Source organism: Carya illinoinensis, chromosome 5 (genome assembly GCF_018687715.1).
Source record: "Carya illinoinensis cultivar Pawnee chromosome 5, C.illinoinensisPawnee_v1, whole genome shotgun sequence".
Lineage (NCBI taxonomy): Eukaryota > Viridiplantae > Streptophyta > Magnoliopsida > Fagales > Juglandaceae > Carya > Carya illinoinensis.
Genome location: NC_056756.1, coordinates 11,749,919 through 11,772,496, shown reverse-complemented (window position 1 = coordinate 11,772,496; position 22,578 = coordinate 11,749,919). Strand labels below are relative to the sequence as shown.

Below are 22,578 nucleotides of genomic sequence, written 5' to 3'. Positions count from 1 at the left end.
TAAATGTTGTTTAGACATTAGTTGATATTAGCGGACGATAAAAGCCACGTTGACTCCTCTCCAAGCAAACCCCAAAACTTTTCTTCACTCCTCTACGAACCAGTCACTTCGCCTATGCAACCTCCTACTGTATTCACAATCACCCTTTTGTGATGGAATCTGACTCAAATCTTTCCTCTCTCCCCGTTGTCCCAACTTTAAGTGCTCCATTTAATGAATTCCAGCTCATCTCCCAACTAGTTTGGATCTATTCATATCCCCCTTGATATGTACACCTTCTCCTTTACCCCCTATCAGGATTTTGAGAGTTTAAACTTGATGGTGGCAACTGAGAATTGGGTGGTTTCCTATAGTTTTGTGGTCGCTAAACCAATAAAAATGGTTGCACAAATTACATTAGTTTTGGTAGTAGTGATCTAGAGATAATCTTTGGATATTTATGTTGCGTTATTATCCTCATTTTACGTTAAAACAAGCTCAATAAAAATGAAAAATCTATCTAAGATTCTAAACACGCTGCTACGTGTTCTATTAGCGATCTTTTATTAATATTTAATTTAATCCTGGTCTGTGGTTTCAGCGTTGAACGATTAATTTTGTTGAAAGAATGATCTGCTTCTACCATTAACGTTCAGCAAAATTGGCTGTTGTCTTCTTGTCCCTGTTTGGAGAATTTGTTCATTAAACTTTTAAGACAACTCTGGAAGTTGAAAGATCACTTCGAAAAAGTGGATCAGAGTAAACCCAGACCACAAGTTATCCGAAGGAATAAATTAGTGGATAATCACTTTGAAAAAAAGATGATTCGCTAAAAGCTGACAAACTTTGTCAGTTAGTTGGCATCATCATTCAGAAAGCTAGTTAGCTGTCTCCTTAAGAGCCAAAAGCAATCAATGTCTGCAGTGCCTTACAGGCCGGCCTAGACCTTTAGACCTATCCCGATTATCATTTATATAATTAAGTTCCGATAATAAGTGATTAATAATAAGATTACATGACTGTTTGGAGCATCAGAATCCTCCAAGCTTTATTTCTATGTATATGTATATATAGATCAGTACAAAAACATCCACAAAAACCACCTTCTATAGCTCCAAGAAAGGAGTAGAACTACTAGAACATGTGCTGATTTACATCGTCAAAATGGAAAAATTGAGTAGTTGACGAAGCTTGAAGTTGAATATCATGAGTACTATTATATATATATATATATTAGTGATACATAAGAAGATCTAGCTCTTCGTTATAAAGAGACATTAGACAAAAGGAATTAGCAATTTAGCAAACGCATTATTTCTCTTTACTCGTTAGCAGCTTCCTCCCACATCGTATCTCACAAATCCCATCAGTTCTGGTCCTTCAAGTCTTGGATTGTTCTTGAAACTGCATCCAAACAACCAACAAAAAAAACACTCTTTGAGAAAAATTAGAACTTCAAAAGCTTGAAAATTTAGAGCTCTTATTCTTAAAGATATGTGTAACACTAGTAAATGATCAGAGTTACCTTTCCTCCGAGAACTTAGAAAACGAACCCGAGGTTGGGAATGTACCACACAAATCGTTGTGAGACACGTCACTACACGAATTCCATAAAGTTAATTAATTAGGGGAAACGAAGAGAGAAAAAGGGTACTTAAAGGCATATATTTTACATGGAGAACATACAGGATCTTGAGGTTTCCAAGTTTAGTAAGTTCCCTCGGTATTCTTCCAGTCAGATTATTGCTGTTCAATCGCCTGCATGCATGGACATTACGTGAACCACTGATCACCAAAGAATTAAGTTCGTCTTTAAATGCACACACTAAAGACAAACTAACTTTTATTATGGTTGGTACCACAGCAGCAGTAGTAGTAGTGGGCCAACCTGCATAATTATTAATCAGACGGCAGGAAAAATGCTTACAGGAATTTGAGATTGGAGAGCTTAGAGAAGGAGCCAGGGATGCACCCAGTGAGGTTGTTGTGATAAAGATCCAAGCTAACAAGGCTATTCAGTCCTCCAAGTTCCTCTGGTATGGAACCCGCCAAGTTGTTCATGTACAATTCCCTGCATGACAGCGATCGAACAGATTAAAAATTTACACAAGGCTTGCCTCATGCATGTATAATCCACCACAGTGAATTTAACACCAGATCCATTAGGGTTTCCTAATCCAACGGGGTACAAGATGGGGCTATTATATCTTGGCTGGTTGGTAGGGTAGGTAACATCGATAAATGCTTTTCCGCAGCTGATCTGTATTAGCCTACAAACTAGTACGTATCATGTCAGGTCTTCCAAGCCTGTTCTAGATCTGCATTCGGTCATTTTTGTTTCCGTCTACCATCAATTACTCAACCTCACTCAATACAAAAGATGTCTGCATAGTTTACTTTTTTTTGTTTGACTGATGTTGCCAATGGAACCTTCACCAGACATTAATCGCTGTCACTGTTTCCTTTTTTCTTTTTACTGCGAATATTTTATAGATGGTAAAAAATTGGAGGACATTAATTGTTGTACTTACAGATACTGAAGACGCTCAAGCTTCCCCAACTCTGGAACCAGGTTGCCCGACAGCTTCGCATTTCCGAGGTCACTGAAAAAAGATTATACCGATCGACTTATTATATAGATAAATATTACAAACAACAGATTACGAGATTTTTTTAAACACTGCGTTTAAAGTAGATGAGATTTTCACTTCTTAGTTCCTGTTTATTCCTTATTTGGCAGAGAAAATTACGATCTCTCCGCAAAAACTTGAGAGAATATTACGGTTTGAACTCAAAAGTAGCTGATCAAAAGAGGCAGATAAAAGAAAGAAACACGAGATACAAAACAGACGTTATAAAAAGGGAAGGAAATAGAAAAAGCAGAAAGCCAGGGGAACAAGTGGTTTACAGTCGGGTAACCCGATTATCACCGTCGCAAGTAACGTGGAACCAAGTGCAGGGATCCACTAAGGTCGGATCCCAGCTCGCCAGAACACCATTTGGATCCTTCACAGCTCTCCTCAATGCGTACAGAGCGTCCCCTGTAGATTTTAAAACCATAAAAACCATTTAGAATATTATAGCAGAAAGAGAAGTACTCATGTATCAAATATCAGTAGTTACATGATGAGCATATATATATATATATATATATAAAGATTTAAGATTATTTTACCTTCTAAGTTTGCCTTTGTAATCTCTGAAAGGCTCGATAAAAGAAGAAAAGCAGGAAGAAGATGAAACATAGCCCAGATCTTCATTAGCAAATCTTGAAGGCTTGCTTTTGTTACAACTTGAGAACCTCAAAAAGAAGTTCAAAGTCGAGATGATTTTGAATACTGCGTGCGTGTGCGTGGGAGCGAGCGAGAGAGAGAGAGAGAGAGAGAGAGAGAGAGAGAGGGAGAGGAGTTTCCTCTTTCTGCCAAGCAAGGAACTGGAAGCAAGGAATCTGAGCTTTGTTGGGAGACTTTATAGAGCCCATAAAAAAGGACTGCTAGTTGTGTAGCCAAACCAAAACAATGATTCCAATTTTCATTTCTTTTATTTTTATTCTTTGTACACTATATATATATATATATATATTTATATTCTTTTTCATCGGGTAAAGTTGAATACATACAACCGGGGGGGGGGGGTTTGTTTTATCTTACATTTCCGTAGAAGGAACAAAGTCAAGTTAATGGGCCGTGGCAACGCTATGCAACAAAATATTTATTTGTTCATTACTCCTTGATGTGACAGGTGAGAGTGGCGCAGGAGTATATCAAAATACACATTATGCTCATTATGTGTATATATAGTGGATACATTGATGAACTGATGTATCTTTCACATTCATTTTCTGCTGCCTCCATCTACCCTTTCATCTTTTCTTTGCCCCGGCCGGGAGCTAGCTAGCTAGAGAGATTCCTCCTCGGTGCCCACAATAAAGATATAAATAAATAAATACTTGCCTGATGAAAAATTTTGAAACTTGAGAAACTTTTACAGGCTAATGCATTTTAATTAGTTTCTATTCATTGACTAGAAAACGAGGACAGCAAGTATTTTTTATAAACGTTTAGATAAATGAGCTTAGTTTTAGGTGAAATCTTGGTTCAACGTTCAAACTAGCTAACAATCTCTGTGATTAACACATCTTACGCGTAACCATTAAGGTGGTAGTCTAGTTGGTACGAACTGATATTTCATGATTTCGAAGTTATGAGCTCGAGTTAAGATATAAGTTGAAACTACTTGTGATAATAAAACTTGAATTTTAGATCATGAGATGGGTTTTAAACCAACTAGATATTTTAGAGATGCTGTGGTAACGGACTCACTCTTGAGATAGTAACTATGGTTCAAACCAAACATTCCTTAGTAGAAATGTGCTCTTATAGACTATAGTCATGCTAGATATAGTTGTAATGCTGATAGCCCCCACCTCTCATTTTCTTAAGGAAAAAATGAAAAATAAAAATACATATCTTACAAGTCCTCCTACATCAAATAGTCCACACAGCTAGCTTGTCTTTATTTTAACTCGTAGACAGCTCCCAACTCCTACCTATTTTCTATGCTAAATTGGAAGAAATAAAGAAGATTTTATTTATTTATTTGTTCGATTCTCTTCTCCCATCAATCGATGCTCTTTTGTTGATACTTTCGCAAACAGTGTAGTATATAAGAGTAGGGGGTTGCGTGCATGCCAGCATAAAAGATGGAGAATATATCATATCCACGCATATTCTTTGTACTCATTTGGTCCAAAAATGTTTTGAACCCCTTGGAGCCAAAATGGATAGAGCAGAATAATTGAGATCCGGGCATCTGCATGTAAACTGACACTTTGCATACTTTTCCAGCATGCATTATTATATATGTTCATTACAGATTAGAACGTACACCCAGCAGCAGCTGCTAGTAGCTAGTGTTGTTCTTTTCCTTTTCCTTTTTTCAAGATTAAAGTATACTAAAAGATTTACTAATTTTAAGTGCATAGGCATGGGGGAATATAAATGTATGAACTTGGAAATCTGTGGTGGCCACTGGTCAGGCTGACATATAGTTTATTATATATTTTACGTCCCATAAATTAATTTATTCCTGTACTTCATGTTATTGATGTTAAAAAATAAATTTAAAAAATGTATGTTGATGCATAGATTCGGTATTTGTTGAACTCAAGATTTCAAGTTTCATGTGATTATAAATCTACACATGGATTTTGATGATAACAAATGAATTCAAAGAATAAAGAAGTCTCAAGCTCAAGTTGTCTACATAATGGAGTCAAGCACATCAAGGAAACAAGCATGAGCAAGAAGGGAACAAGTTCACATTAAAATTATAGAGTAATGTTGTAAATCTCTTCAAAATTCGAAATTAGGATTAATGCTCAAAATTAATATTTTATCATAAAGCATTAAAATACATTTTCCACATGTGCATGAATATTTTTGAAAATTAAATTTGAAAATTTTGAAAGATGATTGATTGTCATCTTTTGCATGTGCATGCCTTGATTAAAGGGTTGAACTTTGAAAATATTAAAGATGATTGATTGTCATCTTTCACATGTGCATGTTTTATTTGAATATTTTCAAAAGTGATTGATGCTTTTTTAGACTTATACAAAAAGTAAAAGATTAGGTTTGAATTTTTTGAAAATGAAAGTGTGCTCATTTTGTCATATGCCAAAAGTAAAATATTAGGTTTGATTTTTTTGAAAAAGTGAATGATGTTGTCTTTGACAATTGAGAAAGAAGAACCTTTTATTTGAATTCTTTGAAAAAGTGAATGATGTTGTCTTTGACAATTGAAAAAGAAGAACCTTTTATTTGAATTTTTTGAAAAAGTGAATGATGTTGTCTTTGACATGTGAATCTTTTTAAATTTGAATATGAAGTCTCATATGCCTATAAATAGATCATTTGAGAGCTTCACATTCACAACACCAAGAGCATACAACATTCATTCAAAGCTTTCATTCTCTCTTCTCTAAACATTGAGCCTTAATCCTTGTTCATTTTGAGAGATATAGTTTGCGCTGTATTGTTCTTATTTCACTCGTTGAGGAGTGTTTTCTGATAACCTACCCACTATCAGCTTTTGTATCAGAAAAAGGGTGTGTATAACCCTTGTGTGTGTAGAAAGTATTCTACACAGGGAATAGTTGAATCACCACGTGTAAGGTGATTGCAAGTGTAGAGGGTGTTCTACACGGATCCTTTGTAGCGGTGTTGTTCAAAGGTGTAATAGGTTTCTATCTCCACCTGAAGGAGGTTAAATAGTGAATTTGGGAATCCTCAAGGGGTAGCTTGAGGCGAGGACGTAGGCAGTGGGGCCGAACCTCGTTAACATACTGAGTTTGCTTCTCTCTTACCCTTACTCTTTATATTTATTGTTATTTCATATTTTGTTTATATTTTATATTATATATTTGATTTATAATTGTTATTTTTTTTAATACAACTCAATTCACCCCCCCTCTTGTGTTAGTCATCTGGGCAACAATTGGTATCAGAGCTAAGAGCTCTATTATAAGATTAACTATCTTTTGAGTTAAGATCTTATGGCTAACATTGCAGCTTCATTTGGTGAAGGTCAATCTAGTAGTCGGCCTCCACTCTTTTGTGGAGATAATTACTCATTCTGGAAAGTTAGAATGAGAATATTTCTTCAAGCTCAAGGTAGAGAAATATGGAAATGTATTGTAAATGGACCTTATATTCCAACAAAAGTGGTTGGTGGAGTAAAGGTCAAAAAAGAAGAAGAAGAGTTTGATCGTGAAGACGATAGACTTTATACTTTAAATTTAACTGCTATGAATTTATTATATAATGCTCTTAATGGAAATGAGTTTAATAGAATAATGAATTGCGCTACGGCAAAGGAAATTTGGGATAACTTGGAAGTAACTTATGAAGGAACTTCGCAAGTCAAGGAATCAAAAATTTATATTCTTACTCATGAATATGAAATGTTTAAGATGAATGATGATGAATCTATTTCTAGTATGCACACTCGTTTTACTAACATCATAAACAGCTTGACAGCTCTTGGCAAAGTTTATTCCAAGGTGGAGATAGTAAGAAAAATTCTCAACTCTTTACCAAAACGTTGGGAATCAAAAGTTACAGCGATTCTTGAAGCTAGAGACCTCAAGAAGCTCGAAGTCAATGAACTCATCGGGTCACTTATCACCCATGAGTACACATTGAAAAGAGGAGAAGAAGAAGGAAAGCCAAAGAAGAGCTTAGCACTTAAAGCTGTTCCTCATGAAAGTGAAAGTGATGAAGATGAGGAAAATGACGATAAAGATGAAGAAGTTGCGATGATAACAAGAAGAATTCAGAGGTTCTTGAAGAAAAATAGAACTCCTCCGAGGAAATCTTTCAAAAAGTTTTCCAAGAAAGATTCAGGTAAAAACGACACTTTAATTTGTTATAAATGTAATAAACCTGGTCATATCAAGCCAGATTGTCCTCTGCTAAAGAAAGATCGAAACAAGGGCAAGAAAGCAATGAAAGCTACATGGGATGATGATTCAAGTAGCTTAGATAGTGAAGCAAGCAATGAAGAATCAGCAAATCTTTGTCTTATGGCTAAAGATGACATTGAGGTAACAAATCTTGATAATATTGAAAATCCTTCATATGAAGAATTGCAAAATGTTTTAGAAGAGATTTATGAGGAATTTGAAAAATTGGGTATCAAGTATACTGCTTTGAAAAAGAAAAATTCTTCTTTAACAAACGAAATTGAAATTTTAAGAAAAGAAAGTATCATTTTGAAAGATGAAAATCTTGAATTGAATAAGAAGAAAACCGATTTAGAAAATATTGTTGAAAACTTTACGAATGGAAAAAGAAATTTTGAAAAACTTCTTGGTAGTCAAAGATGTGTTTTTGACAAGGCAGGTTTGGGATATATGCCAAAACAAAAATACAAACCTTATAAAAATTTCTTTGATAATCATTCTACCTCAAAGACTAATATTCAAAATTCTTTTCATAAAAATAATTTTGTCAAAAAAGGATATTATTATAATCATTCAAGTTTTTCATATATGTCACATGCTATTTGTAATTTTTGTAATAGAAATGGTCATAATTATCATACTTGTCCTATTAGAAGAAATCATACAATGACTATTAGGGCCATATGGGTACCTAAAAATCTTGTTTCTTCTAATACTAATAAATAAAGGACCCAAAGAACTTGGGTACCAAGAAAAATCATTTTAATTGTTTTTATAGGTATGCATGAAGTCATCCACAAGCAAAAATAAGTGGTTTTTAGATAGTGGATGTTCAAGACACATGACGGGAGACAAGACTAAGTTCTTTGATCTTAGATCTAAAGAAGAAGGACACGTGACATTTGGAGACAACTCGAAAGGGAAGATCGTGGGAATAGGTAAAATTGGTAATGAATCTTCTCTCATAATTGAAGATGTTCTACTTGTTGAAGGTTTAAAACATAATCTTTTGAGCATAAGTCAATTATGTGATAAAGGATTTACAGTTACTTTTAAAATGGATAAATGCATTATTTTGAATGATCATGATTGTAATATTTGTTTTATTGCTTTTAGAAACAATAATGTTTATACAATTGATTTTAAAGAAATTACCTCACAAGATGCTATTTGCTTGTCAGCTCAAAATGAAACTAGTTGGTTATGGCATAGAAGATTAGGTCATGCCAACATGGAACTTATTTCCAAACTTTCAAAAAATGATCTTGTGAGAGGTTTACCAAAAATATATTTTCTTAAAGACAAAATTTGTGATGCATATCAATTTGGTAAACAAACAAAAACTTCTTTTAAAACTAAGAAACATATTTCCACTACTAGACCATTGCAACTGATACACATGGATCTTTTTGGACCAAATAGAGTTGCAAGTCTAGGAGGAAAATATTATGCATTTGTTATTGTTGATGATTTCTCTAGATATACTTGGGTCATCTTTCTTGCTCATAAAGATGAGGCATATAATGCCTTTACCAAGTTATGCAAGAGAATTCAAAATGAAAAGGGCTATACTATTTCAAGTATCCGAAGTGATAGGGGAAAAGAATTTGTTAATAAAAATATTGAAACATTTTGTGATGAAAACGGTTTTATTCATAATTTTTCTGCTCCTCGAACTCCTCAACAAAATGGGGTAGTAGAGAGGAAAAATAGATCTCTTCAAGAGATGGCAAGAACAATGCTCAATGAGAACAACTTGCCTAGTTATTTTTGGGCCGAAGCGGTAAGTACTGCATGTTATGTTATAAATAGAGTTATGTTAAGGTCTAAATTAGATAAAACCCCCTATGAGCTTTAGAATGAGAAAAAGCCCAACATTGGTTACTTTCATGTATTTGGATGCAAATGTTTTATTTTGAATGACAGAGATAATTTAGGCAAGTTTGATGCAAAATCTGATGAAGGTATTTTTCTCGGGTATTCTACTAATAGTAAAGCTTATAGAGTATTCAACAAAAAGACTTTAACTGTACAAGAATCTATGCATGTAGTATTTGATGAATCTAATTCTCCACTCTCCAAGAAATCTATTGATGAAGAAACAGAAGGTATAAATAACACAGAAAGTCTCAATCTCAACAAAGAGACAGCAATAGAGGAAGTTCAACATGGAGCCATCAGGAAAGATCATCAAAATTTAATACAAGATGCAACCAAACAGTGGAAATTTGTGAAAGATCATCCAGTTGAACAAATTTTGGGAGAACCTTCACAAGGTGTAAGTACTCGATCATCTCTTAGAAATATTTGTAATCATACTGCTTTTCTATCTCAAATTGAACCCAAAAATATTGATGACGCACTTCTTGATGAATCTTGGATTCTAGCTATGCAAGAAGAGTTGAATCAATTTGAAAGAAATGATGTTTGGACACTTGTTCCTAGACCCAAAAATTATACTATTATTGGAACAAAATGGGTTTTTAGAAACAAGAAAGATGAGTCTGGAGTCATTACTAGAAATAAGGCTCGACTTGTAGCCCAAGGTTTTAATCAAGAAGAAGGAATCGATTATGATGAGACATATGCACCTGTCGCAAGATTAGAAGCTATTCGAATGCTACTTGCATATGCTTGTTATAAAGATTTCAAACTTTTTCAAATGGATGTTAAAAGTGCTTTCTTAAATGGTTTTATAAATGAAGAGGTATATGTTGAGCAACCTCCAGGTTTTGAAAATCATATTTCCCCAAATCATGTTTTCAAACTCACAAAAGCACTATATGGACTTAAACAAGCTCCTAGAGCTTGGTACGAGAGACTCAGTGGTTTCTTGATTGAAAAAGGTTTTTCAAGAGGAAAAATCGACACAACTCTTTTCATTAAATATGAAAATGATGATATTCTTTTGATTCAGATTTATATTGATGATATAATATTCGGTGCTACTAATGAAAATATGTGTCAAGTTTTTGCTAAGACTATGCAGGAAGAATTTGAGATGAGCATGATGGGTGAACTTACATTCTTTCTCGGATTGCAAATTAAGCAAGCAAAAAGTGGGACATTCATCAATCAATCAAAATATATTAAGGAATTACTGAAAAAGTTTGGGATGGAAAATGCTAAGGAAATTGGAACACCAATGAGCCCATCAACTAAACTTGATAAAGATGAATCCGGTAAGCCAGTTGACTCGAAGATATATCGAGGTATGATTGGTAGCTTATTATATTTAACAGCCAGTAGACCAGATATTATGTTTAGTGTGTGCTTATGTGCACGTTTTCAATCATCTCCAAAAGAATCACATTTAATTGCAGTTAAGCGCATTCTTAGATATCTTAGTGGTACAATTAACCTAGGGTTATGGTACCCTAAGCACACATCTTTCGATCTAATCAGCTACACAGATGCAGATTATGCTGGCTGTAAAATAGATCGAAAAAGCACTAGTGGAGCATGCCATTTCTTAGGTCATGCATTAGTTTCCTGGTTTAGTAAAAAACAAAATTCTGTTGCACTATCTACTGCTGAGGCAGAATATGTTGCTGCGGGTAGTTGTTGTGCTCAAGTTCTCTACATGAAGCAACAACTTGAAGATTTTAAACTCATGTATAATCACATTCCAATCAAATGTGATAATACAAGTGCTATAAATCTTTCAAAGAACCCAATACAACATTCTAGAACTAAGCATATTGAAATAAGGTATCATTTTCTTCGAGATCATGTGCAAAAAGGTGATATAATGTTAGAGTTCACAAACACACACGATCAGTTAGCAGATATTTTCACAAAACCTTTACCAGAAGATAGATTATATATGATCAGAAGAGAAATAGGTATGATGCATGCTATGAATATCTCTTAAAAGATAGACCAGAGTCAATAAAAATAGAGATAGATTTTTTTTTAATACTTTTACATAAATTTGAGATTCTTAGCCTCATGTTTGAGACGCTCATTCTCTTCATACAATATCATGTCATTCTTATTCATGGGAACCGGCAAGCGGAATGAAGAATCTAATAAAGATTTCAACTGTTTATTCTTCTGCCGAATGATTCATTCCCTTGTGTGAGACTCTTGAACAATTTGTTGAAGTACAACAATTTGTTCTTTGAGCTTTTCAACTTCGTGATTTTTGGCTTGTAGCCGCTGAGAAAAAGCCACAATAGAGGAAGAGTAGCGAGTCCCAAGACTCACCAAGTCATAAATAGCATCAGAATCTGACTTATTAGTCAGATTATTATTTTCTTGCTGCAACATGGCACCAATGGTAGCTGCAGAAAGAACAGGAGGTTGAGATGCAGAATGCCTCATGGATGGATCTAGAGAAATGTTAGAAGAATGAGCCATTGAGAAAAGAATAGAAGGCTTAAAACGAGAATGCTGAAGGAATGCAAATGAGTTATAGAGATGAGATGAAAACTTGATGCGGATTAGATGAACTTCAGGACTGATTTTATAGAGATAGCATAAAGAATAAGACAAACTATTTTCTCTTCAAATCTTATTTAGTCAAAAGAAATACAAGATATGCTGGACACACATTGTCAAAAGTTTTCTTACTAAGCCAGCGAGATTAACAGTAGATTGTCCCTATTTTTCTAGTAAACGATGAACCTCTGCTGTTATCTGCCGATGTTGACCTTGTATCTGAACCCTTTCTCGTTCCAGCTCTTCTATTCGTGGTTGCAGATCATGAGCATACCAATCTGTAAATTTTTTCAACTCTTGGTTTTCTTGCTTTAGCCTTTTATTCTCACTATCCTTATTAGCAAGCTTCTGTCGTAACTCAGATATTTGCATGTTAAGATGATCAATCTCACTCACCCTCGCCATTAACCTTCGAGACATGATCGTAACAGAGGCGGCATATTGATTACTGAGCATTCTTGATTCTGCAATAATCTCAGAATCAGCCTTACTAGAAAAACGGTTCACTGCTCCTATCATGGTATTGACGGCCTCAGGAGAGAAGATTGATGATTGATGCGTCAAGGGTTCCTGATTCAAGTCTGGAACATTAGTGGAAGAGAATTGCTCAGCCATTCTATCGTTGTGGAAAAACAGAACTCAGGTCAAGAAGTGATTATTTTTTTGGCATCCGATAGATGAAAATGATCATTTTTTTATAGAAACTCGGAGCCTTCAATCCCGTTTGTCAACAACATCAGGCGATTGTTTAAATCTTCAGCCGTATTAAATTCATAGAGTTAGGCCTTGAGGCTTTGCAGCACTTGTCGGGTCACGGACGGCTCCATTTTTCAACTATCTACAGTGACTATTAAACGCATCGTTTTCTTCAGTCCATTTTCTTGTTGCGGATCCTTTTTAATGATGCCAAAAGGGGGAGAAGTGTTAGACTAGAACATTAACATTGTTTAAATTGCTAAACTTGTTATATATGCTTGGAATTATATTTATACTTTTGCTTGAAAAACTAACGCATATTTTCAGGGGGAGCTTAATTATTAATATAGGTTTCAAGTTCTATCAAATATTTGTCATCATCAAAAAGGGGGAGATTGTTGAACTCAAGATTTCAAGTTTCATGTGATTATAAATCTACACATGGATTTTGATGATAACAAATGAATTCAAAGAATAAAGAAGTCTCAAGCTCAAGTTGTCTACATAATGGAGTCAAGCACATCAAGGAAACAAGCATGAGCAAGAAGGGAACAAGTTCACATTAAAATTATAGAGTAATGTTGTAAATCTCTTCAAAATTCGAAATTAGGATTAATGCTCAAAATTAATATTTTATCATAAAGCATTAAAATACATTTTCCACATGTGCATGAATATTTTTGAAAATTAAATTTGAAAATTTTGAAAGATGATTGATTGTCATCTTTTGCATGTGCATGCCTTGATTAAAGGGTTGAACTTTGAAAATATTAAAGATGATTGATTGTCATCTTTCACATGTGCATGTTTTATTTGAATATTTTCAAAAGTGATTGATGCTTTTTTAGACTTATACAAAAAGTAAAAGATTAGGTTTGAATTTTTTGAAAATGAAAGTGTGCTCATTTTGTCATATGCCAAAAGTAAAATATTAGGTTTGATTTTTTTGAAAAAGTGAATGATGTTGTCTTTGACAATTGAGAAAGAAGAACCTTTTATTTGAATTCTTTGAAAAAGTGAATGATGTTGTCTTTGACAATTGAAAAAGAAGAACCTTTTATTTGAATTTTTTGAAAAAGTGAATGATGTTGTCTTTGACATGTGAATCTTTTTAAATTTGAATATGAAGTCTCATATGCCTATAAATAGATCATTTGAGAGCTTCACATTCACAACACCAAGAGCATACAACATTCATTCAAAGCTTTCATTCTCTCTTCTCTAAACATTGAGCCTTAATCCTTGTTCATTTTGAGAGATATAGTTTGCGCTGTATTGTTCTTATTTCACTCGTTGAGGAGTGTTTTCTGATAACCTACCCACTATCAGCTTTTGTATCAGAAAAAGGGTGTGTATAACCCTTGTGTGTGTAGAAAGTATTCTACACAGGGAATAGTTGAATCACCACGTGTAAGGTGATTGCAAGTGTAGAGGGTGTTCTACACGGATCCTTTGTAGCGGTGTTGTTCAAAGGTGTAATAGGTTTCTATCTCCACCTGAAGGAGGTTGAATAGTGAATTTGGGAATCCTCAAGGGGTAGCTTGAGGCGAGGACGTAGGCAGTGGGGCCGAACCTCGTTAACATACTGAGTTTGCTTCTCTCTTACCCTTACTCTTTATATTTATTGTTATTTCATATTTTGTTTATATTTTATATTATATATTTGATTTATAATTGTTATTTTTTTTAATACAACTCAATTCACCCCCCCTCTTGTGTTAGTCATCTGGGCAACAGTATTGAAAGGCCCAATTTTAAAGGAGCAAAATTCGAGTCACAATGAGTCGATCGACTTAAATTGTAGAAAGAGAAATCGGTTGGACTCGCTCCTCGATCTCCACCAAAAATGATTGAATAATGTTATCAATAATCGTAAAATATATAAATATCGTATAATCGTTTAGAAAGAGAGTGAAATCTGTTATTAAAAAATTAAATTTTTTTCATGTAAATCTTATATTTATTCACTTTTTTCAAAATGATTGTGTGGCGCTTACTCACTTACGATTGTATCTATCATTTCTCAAAATAAGTACTAGTTACAACGAGTATCAAGTCCATTTTTTCATTCTCATGGATTGGGTTGCAAATGGATTTATAGTTATAGATACGCCTAGATTAACCTGACAGTATGGATATGCTCATGCAATAAGTAGTGATGATTAATGTCACAGGAAAGGCGAAAATGACCGTATGAGCACAAAGAAAGAACGGGTCTAGAACTCCAGCAACGGTGGCTTATATATATAGCCTTATCCTAGATAGATCGTGCCCATAAGAATATATAAAACCGAAAGGAGGCGAGAGAAATTAATGGTGGCATGTGAAAGCTAGACTCGTCTTTTAATGCACGTATGGTGTAATTGTTATTGGAGGGGTCCATGTAGTAGTTTTGACTCTATCACTCATGGCGTTATAAGGCTTAGCTAGCTGATGAAGTGCATGTGCCATGTTTAATGTTTTGGACCTTTGGTCTCTTGTACTACTGGAAGTGGGACATTATAACAAAAGATGTACACCTTTGCAATCTTAAAGATTGATATTATGATCACCAGCTTTTCCTCCTTAAAAGAAGTGATTTGACCAAGCCAAAGCACTAACACTCCATATTCCTCAAAGTACTTCTTTTTTATCTTTTTTTTAATCGTCTTTCTATTTTTTTTCAATTCATGATGATAAGATTGGACCGAAGGTGGAAGAAGCATTAAAAGGGACTTCTTCTCATAGCTACTTGTTCAAAGAGGGGGAAAAAAAGAAGAAGAAAAAGCCTTCTATACGGACCATTGAGTGTATAATAATAACCTCAACGAATTTCTCCAATGTCCCACCCCCACTTTTAAAACGTAAAGGGGTCGAGTTGATGCAGGTTGACCAATATTAATGATCTATAATGTTCAAAGCATGTTCTTAGCCACCACATAACAGACTATCAGAGAATCAATATTATTCTCTAAAGCCACTATTAATCAAATTAATTCTAAAGGTGAATTTAATAAATTGGAATGAGAAATGCTTTAACAATAAAAGAAATAATATTTACAGTTTTAAGATGTGTAAATCTCGTTCATTCATTTTGAAAAAAATTGTATAAATATAAAACTTAAAAATTATTTTTTTAATACTAGACCATACTTTTTTTCAAAGAAGGATGCGCGAAAGTATTTGCACAGTACTCTAAGATTATATGTATCTAGCATTACTCCAACCACAAGAAAATTTTACAAAAGTAAACTTATAAACTGACGCGACTTGATATTATATGTCATATTGTAATATTACTTTTATTATAAAGTTATCTAACGTATTACATGAAACAATGTCAATTTATAAGTTTATTTTTATTTAAAAACTTTATAACACTTCTATGTTACTTTCGAATATCATGAACCACTTGAATTTCATCTTTGTGACATGTTATAAACTTCCTTTTCCATCTTTTCTTCGTAAGAACTTCTTTTTCCGTCCAGTTCATCTAGGGTTAAACATTCATATATAATTGTATTCTGACCATGAGGGATATTGGTCTTGCCTCCACCACAGTTTTCCCTCCTTTATTCTTGAGTATCAATTTTCTGTGAGATTTTCCACATATTGACTGTGTTAATTTTATAACAGTTGAATGAATAAATTAGAGTACTTAGTGATTCTACAATCAACTTTGAAAAAACAAATTAATGGTCAAGGTGCCAGCTTATAATTAATTAATTTATACAGTAGAATTAAACAGATTGATGCTCAAGAAAAGGCGGGGAAGAAAAAGAAGTAGACAGAGGTAAAGCCTGAAGCTGGGAACAAAACAAAGGGGGGGTTTTGAGTGATAATGTTTGTGTGGGCTCAATATCGGCATGATAAGATTGTAAAAAAGGAAGAACAAAGGTCAAAAGGATCTTTTTAAAGTTTAAATAGTATTCAAACTTGTCAATATATTAACAATAGAGGCATATATATGCAGCCAACTTCGATCCTCGATCAGTGCCTTTCCCTCCTCTGTCAATTTCAATTTATCTTTCAAAAGCTTTGCCCAAAGTAACTTTTTGCCTGGTTTGCTAGTTGTCTGGGACCCCTTATTTAACTTTTAAAAGATATGTCATTTCCTCAAACCATGCATGAACATGTCACGTTCAAAGTAAGAAAAATGGCTCCATTATGTGGAAACGGATAAGAAAAACAAAGAGGGTTTGGTTATCATGGACATGGAGACAAACCTCCCTTGTAAGATGCCATGGAGTGATCTTCTTATTCATTTTCCATATTTATGAGGTTTTAATATTTTTCAGTGGAATCGAGATGGAAAGATATATATAAGCGCCCTGACCCTACTCTTTTGGGGTGCATTATTTATACATCCCACGATCATAGTCTTCTAGAGAGTATTTACTATTTTCACAACCCAGTCCAAAATCATCTAAGAAAGATCATATATCTAAAAAAAAAAATTTTATGTGTAGTTATTTTTACGTATTTCTACACATTCTATTAATGTGATTGATTTCGTCACTTTTTATTAATTTAAAATAATTATTTTGACCAATCATATTAGTAGAATATATAAGAAGTACGCAAAACTGAACATAACTCTTTTACAGCATTTATTGAGGTGCTTGAAAAAATCCCACACTAGCAATAATAAATGTTGGAGTAGAATTTTGTGTATCTTTTTTTTTCACCTGAGACTTCCGAGTTTAATAAGAACTTTAGTGTCTGTATCTGATCAAATTCTCATACCTTTTCAGTTAAAAAGAAAAAAAAAAAAATGTTGTTCACTTTTCCAAGTACCGATAAGGCCTTTCATAGAGGTAATTAAAGTCCAGTCCATAAGTTTTGGGCCTGGGCTAGTTTTTCATCCATCCCAAGTCGAAGATAAAAGGAAAGATTAGCCCAATGCCAAGCTCAGTATTTTAAGTAGAATTAACAAGCATCTCTTTATATATGGAAAATGCTGCTGTTCCGCCCGGATCATACCGCTCATATGTATTGTTTGAAAAAAGAATTTTATTTTTTTATTTTTTATTTAGTAATTAAAGAAGTTATTTTAAATATATTGATGTATTTTTTTTAAAATTTAAATCTATTAAAAAATATGAAAAGAAAAAAAAAAGATTTATAATTAGGCGGCATAGTAACCCTACCCCTCTATATATATATATATATAAACTAACATAAATGGAAAATGCTAGTCGGGATTTTTTTTTGTTTTTTTTTTTAAACTTCGTAATTAAAGAAGTGTCTTTTAATAATGTGATGATTTTTTTTTTAAATATATTTAAAAGTGTTAAAAAATGCATGTGAAAAAAAGAAATTACAAAAAAAAAAAAAAACTCATGAAATGCACTAATGAGAGCCCGCAGCAGTGGTTGTAGAGCCGTCCAACATAAATAACAAGCTCCAGATGGAAAACATGTATATAGAGTAACAAGGAGGTCTATTATTGCCACCAAAATTAAAAATTTATTTAAAAGGTGGATGGTTGCAAGCAGTCACTGTAGTCGCCATATCGTCGTAATTTTACTTCCGAGCTTTCGGATCTTGTATTATAGAAGTATATGCAAATCCTACAACCCATGAAAAAAATTGGCCATGTTTATATTTGTATATTTTATATGTCATTAAATTAATTGCGTATAGGATTAACGAAAAACTAAGTTCCTAAAAAGACATCTATATAATGTGTACGTACCTCTTGTGTTTTTGCCGCGGGCTCTCCCGACCAGCAGGTTGTCTGATACATTCCTGATAAAATAAGAATGCCAACTACTGTTAGAAAACGGATCGACCCTAATAAATAATTTATAAAAATTTTCATTTGATCATTAATTTAATAGAAATGTTACAAATACAAAGAAATTACATAAAAATAAAGTCATAAATTTACGTAATTTCATGTAATCATAATTTCGATGATCAAAATAATTTTACAATTTAACGTATCATAACAAAATGGCTTTTTTTGACCTTTTAAAATCAAGATAATGAGAAAGTGAAAAACAGTAACTAGAGAACGATAAACTCACAGAATCCTCAAACTCCCCCAGGTAACGAGTTCGAGGACCTCTACTGGTATGTTGCCAGTAAGCTTGTTACTGTTCAATTTCCTGCAGACAAAAACAACGTGGTCTTGAGACAAAAGTATTCTAATTTTGTTTATTTTATCTAACTTTCAATTCAGAAGTAGTTCATATTTGGAGGAAGATCGAGTCGGTACTCACAAAAACCTCAAGGAAGGCAAGTATCCAAGTGATGCTGGAATGATTCCAGAAAATTGATTTTGGTAAAGGTCCAAACTTATCAGGCTTGTTAGGTTACCTAACTCCATTGGTATTGATCCACTTATGTTGTTTCTAAATACTTCCCTGCAAAAAAAAATTGATTTTCTCGAGGAAGACTTCCCCTTAAAACTATCCTGTAAATCAATGGAGCGGACGAGAAAATGGTCTTACAAATATTGAAGATTAGGCAACGCTCCAAGCTGAGGGACAAGAAATCCCGAGAGTCCAGCATTTCCAAGGTCCCTTCAGTTTTCAAACAAAGCCGAATTCAGTCAAGAAACTACCTTCTTGGGCAGCAAAAAAAGTGCAGAAGTAATCACTAGATGACAACGAGACAAGGGTGCTAAAAGAGAAGAATGCTTACACCCTCGTGACGCTGTTCTCGCTGTTGCAAGTAATGTGAAGCCAGGTGCATGGATTGAACAACGTTGGATCCCAGCTCTGAAGTACATTTTTAGGGTCTACCAATTTGCTTTTCCAGGCATAAAGAGCATCCCCTGTTGAGGAAACAAATGTTGAGTGTGGAAGACAGAAATTCTATCGACAGTCTTGGATGTTAATTATGATTAGTCATAAGGCCTTGTTCACTTTCATAAAACTATTATCTTATCTCATCTTATCTCATTTTAATCATTACAACTTTTTTAAATTCTCATACAAAATAAAATAAATAATTCAACTTTTCTAAATTTTAATACAATTTTTTCAAATTTTAATATAAAAATAATATATTCTAATAATATCTTATTTAACTTATCTCATCTCTGAAAACAAACGATAATTAAACATGAATTTCGTGAGATGTATACAGAAAAATTCCCCAATTTTTGCTAAATTCGAAGAAAAAAATAACTAAAAGGAGAAAGACACAGGTTTCCATACCTTCCGAGTTGCAATCTACAGATGCAATGGCAATAGCAAACAAGAAGCAGAGTAAAAGTTTGGAAACCATCTTGTGCAAGCTAAGACACCTATGAGATGATATGGAAATAATCTCAAGCAGCTGCTATATATAAACTGGATAGTCTAGTATAATGGCCGATAAAACCGGATAGTCAAGTCAATAGGGACGAATATGACAAGGGACTGAAGCAAGCAGCCCTAGAGTCGTCCAAACTACAAACTAGTTTATCAAATTAATGGAGGTCAAACTATGTTGTCTATATTGTAAGGGAAATACTCTAACCACAAAGAAATTATACAAAATTAATCTCATAAACTAACGTGGCTTAATGTGATTCGTCAAATTGTAAAATTACTTTTATTGTAAAGCAGATATAATGGATCAGATAAAGTCACATCATTTTGTGTAATTCTTTTGTGGATGAAGCAGTACTCATATTGTAATGCGTTAGAGGATTGGCATTAGTTTCATAAAAATCATATCTAAAATTTGATGAAAAGTACATATTTTTCATAAATCCAAAACCTTCCTTACTATAACCCTACATTGAATTAGTTAAAATAATAATATAATATTATTTTTTTAATAATAATATTTTATTTATTTTTTCATATTTTATAATCATACTAACCATATGTTAATTAATAATTTAATTTCTTACTTCAATTTAATTTAATGATTAATATTTCTATCTGTCAGACGCCAATCAAAACTGACTTTGAAACTTACATGCCAATCAAGACGCCTATCAAAACTGACTTTGAGACCTATATGCCAATTAATAACTTTGAAACTTACAAGCCGGTATAGGTAAGGTACATGTTTCGTACCAGCTGAAATACTGGCCATACCGGCCTGTATTTCGACCTGTACCAGCCTGCGTACCGGCCTGTACCGGCCGGTATTTCGGTATTTCGGCCTTTATGTTTTTTTTTTTTCAATTTTTTAAGTTATAATCTCATTTTTTAACCCCAATTCATATAAGACTATTTATAATTTATATATACATATTTATTCATGTATAATTTATTCATATATAGATTATTATTTTGAAATATAATTTATATATATATTTATATATATAATTTATTTATATATCGACTATCCCGAAACGGTACACGAAACGGTACCGATACCGAAATATTTCGTTCCAGTGCCTTGACCGGTAGGCCATCCGGTACGGTATTCAAAACATTGCTCGTTAGTCACTTGAAGAGAATAAAAATCGTTTAATTTAATTTAGAATTTTCAACATATTTTAAATCTTGTAATATTTTAAATGACTAAAATTATTTAATTTAAATAAATTTTCATAATTATAATATTTTTAGAGCTCTTCAAAAATATTATAATTGTGTTATTTTTAAACAAGCTTAGTTCGATAATATTGAAAATATCACATATAAATATTTTTAAGATATTTAAAATATTTATAAGCTTTAAAATACTGAGCTTGTTTTAAAAATCTACTTTATATCTTTTAAAACAAGCTATCGAGATTTAGCATGTAGATTGAAGCTCGTAAATATAAGAGAAAGAATGAACAGGTTGTCACACAAATGCTGAGGTGATAAGTAAATTGCATGATGTCATGACGTATATCTCATCCGGATTGTTTTTGTGACGGTGCAAACGGCCTCTCATGGGGTCTCTTCTCTTAACCTTCTCTCTTGGATTGGGTTAATTTTGGGAACCTACATAAACAAAAGAGTGTTGTTATGATTTTAATTGCATGATGAATTGGATTTCTGTAAGAAATGGGAACCAAAAGGGCCTCCCTCAGTCCTGGACTTGCTGGGGTTGAACTCTTTCAGAGGGAATCTATTTGATTGTTCTTCACTTCCAATTTCATGGATCGCTTTTATTTTGTCTGGCTATGGTGAGTCGTCGTGGGAGAGCAGGGATTGTGAGATCGTGCGAGAGATGAGAGTGTTTTCTGAAGACACATGAAGGAGAAGACGTTCGGCAAAGAAGAAGAAAGAAACCAAGGAGAAATCGAGTGTAATAGGACGCATGAGCAGCTTTTATAAAAATGCATACGTGGCATCTTATTACTGTTTGGCTGTAACAACTATGTTTATACATGACTGGTTCCCAGCTTTGCTCATACTAGAAACTAGTCAATCGAGGGAACTCCACTGGACCTTTTTTATGTGTATGCGCCAAGTATTACAGGAGCAACCCAACTAGACCACATACCAGATATTTATGCCACATACTAGACCACATATCGAAGCAATATAGATCACAAATTCAATAGCACAAATCACAAATCAGATGACATATTAGACCACAGCACTACAGATCAAATGAGTTTCCAAAAAAAATCAAACAATACAAATAGAAATAGAAAAACAAGGCAAAGTAAGAATTTTTACCTTGCCACACAATAGAAATCGAAATAGAAGGTTTGAGAGGCAGTCTAGGGCAAAAATCTCAAGCCCTGACCCAACGTTGCAAGAGCTCCATTTTTTATATCAAGATTTTGTCCCAAATCGATTGTCCCTACTGACTACTTTTGACCTAAGCCAATAGAGAAGAAATTGAGTTCCTTCGGACAAAGAAATAAGCAACAAAATTGAAAAAAAAAAATGGAGAGAAGGGGAGAGAGGAAAGAAAGGGAGAGGAAGAGAAAGGGAAGAATCTGGGAGAAATGAAACGGATTTATGGCAAAAAAGAGGTAGAGCAGTTGAAAGAAGTGATTTTGTAATAAAATAGTAGAAATAGCAATGAGCATATAGTCTTCAAATATAGAGACAACTTTAAATGTACTGTAGCTCAAAGTCTCTGATTTTCGAGTTTACCGAATGCAATGCAATGATTTT

At 33.5% G+C, this 22,578-nt stretch overlaps 2 protein-coding genes across 2 annotated transcripts; both read right to left on the bottom strand.

Annotated features, from left to right (window-relative positions):
• Window positions 1-1,068: 1,068 nt before the first annotated feature.
• Window positions 1,069-3,448, bottom strand: LOC122310637 (leucine-rich repeat protein 1-like). The gene is made up of 7 exons (XM_043124717.1): window positions 3,155-3,448; window positions 2,888-3,020; window positions 2,511-2,582; window positions 1,907-2,050; window positions 1,666-1,737; window positions 1,505-1,576; window positions 1,069-1,383 (listed from the first exon to the last, which is right to left on the bottom strand). The coding sequence occupies exons 1-7, from the start codon at window positions 3,237-3,239 to the stop codon at window positions 1,308-1,310; spliced, it is 654 nt and encodes a 217-aa protein (XP_042980651.1). The 5' UTR covers window positions 3,240-3,448; the 3' UTR covers window positions 1,069-1,307.
• A 14,486-nt stretch (window positions 3,449-17,934) lies between these two features.
• Window positions 17,935-19,832, bottom strand: LOC122311779 (leucine-rich repeat protein 1-like). The gene is made up of 7 exons (XM_043126453.1): window positions 19,732-19,832; window positions 19,214-19,346; window positions 19,021-19,092; window positions 18,790-18,933; window positions 18,595-18,675; window positions 18,261-18,313; window positions 17,935-18,135 (listed from the first exon to the last, which is right to left on the bottom strand). The coding sequence occupies exons 1-7, from the start codon at window positions 19,799-19,801 to the stop codon at window positions 18,089-18,091; spliced, it is 600 nt and encodes a 199-aa protein (XP_042982387.1). The 5' UTR covers window positions 19,802-19,832; the 3' UTR covers window positions 17,935-18,088.
• Between the last annotated feature and the right edge of the window lie 2,746 nt (window positions 19,833-22,578).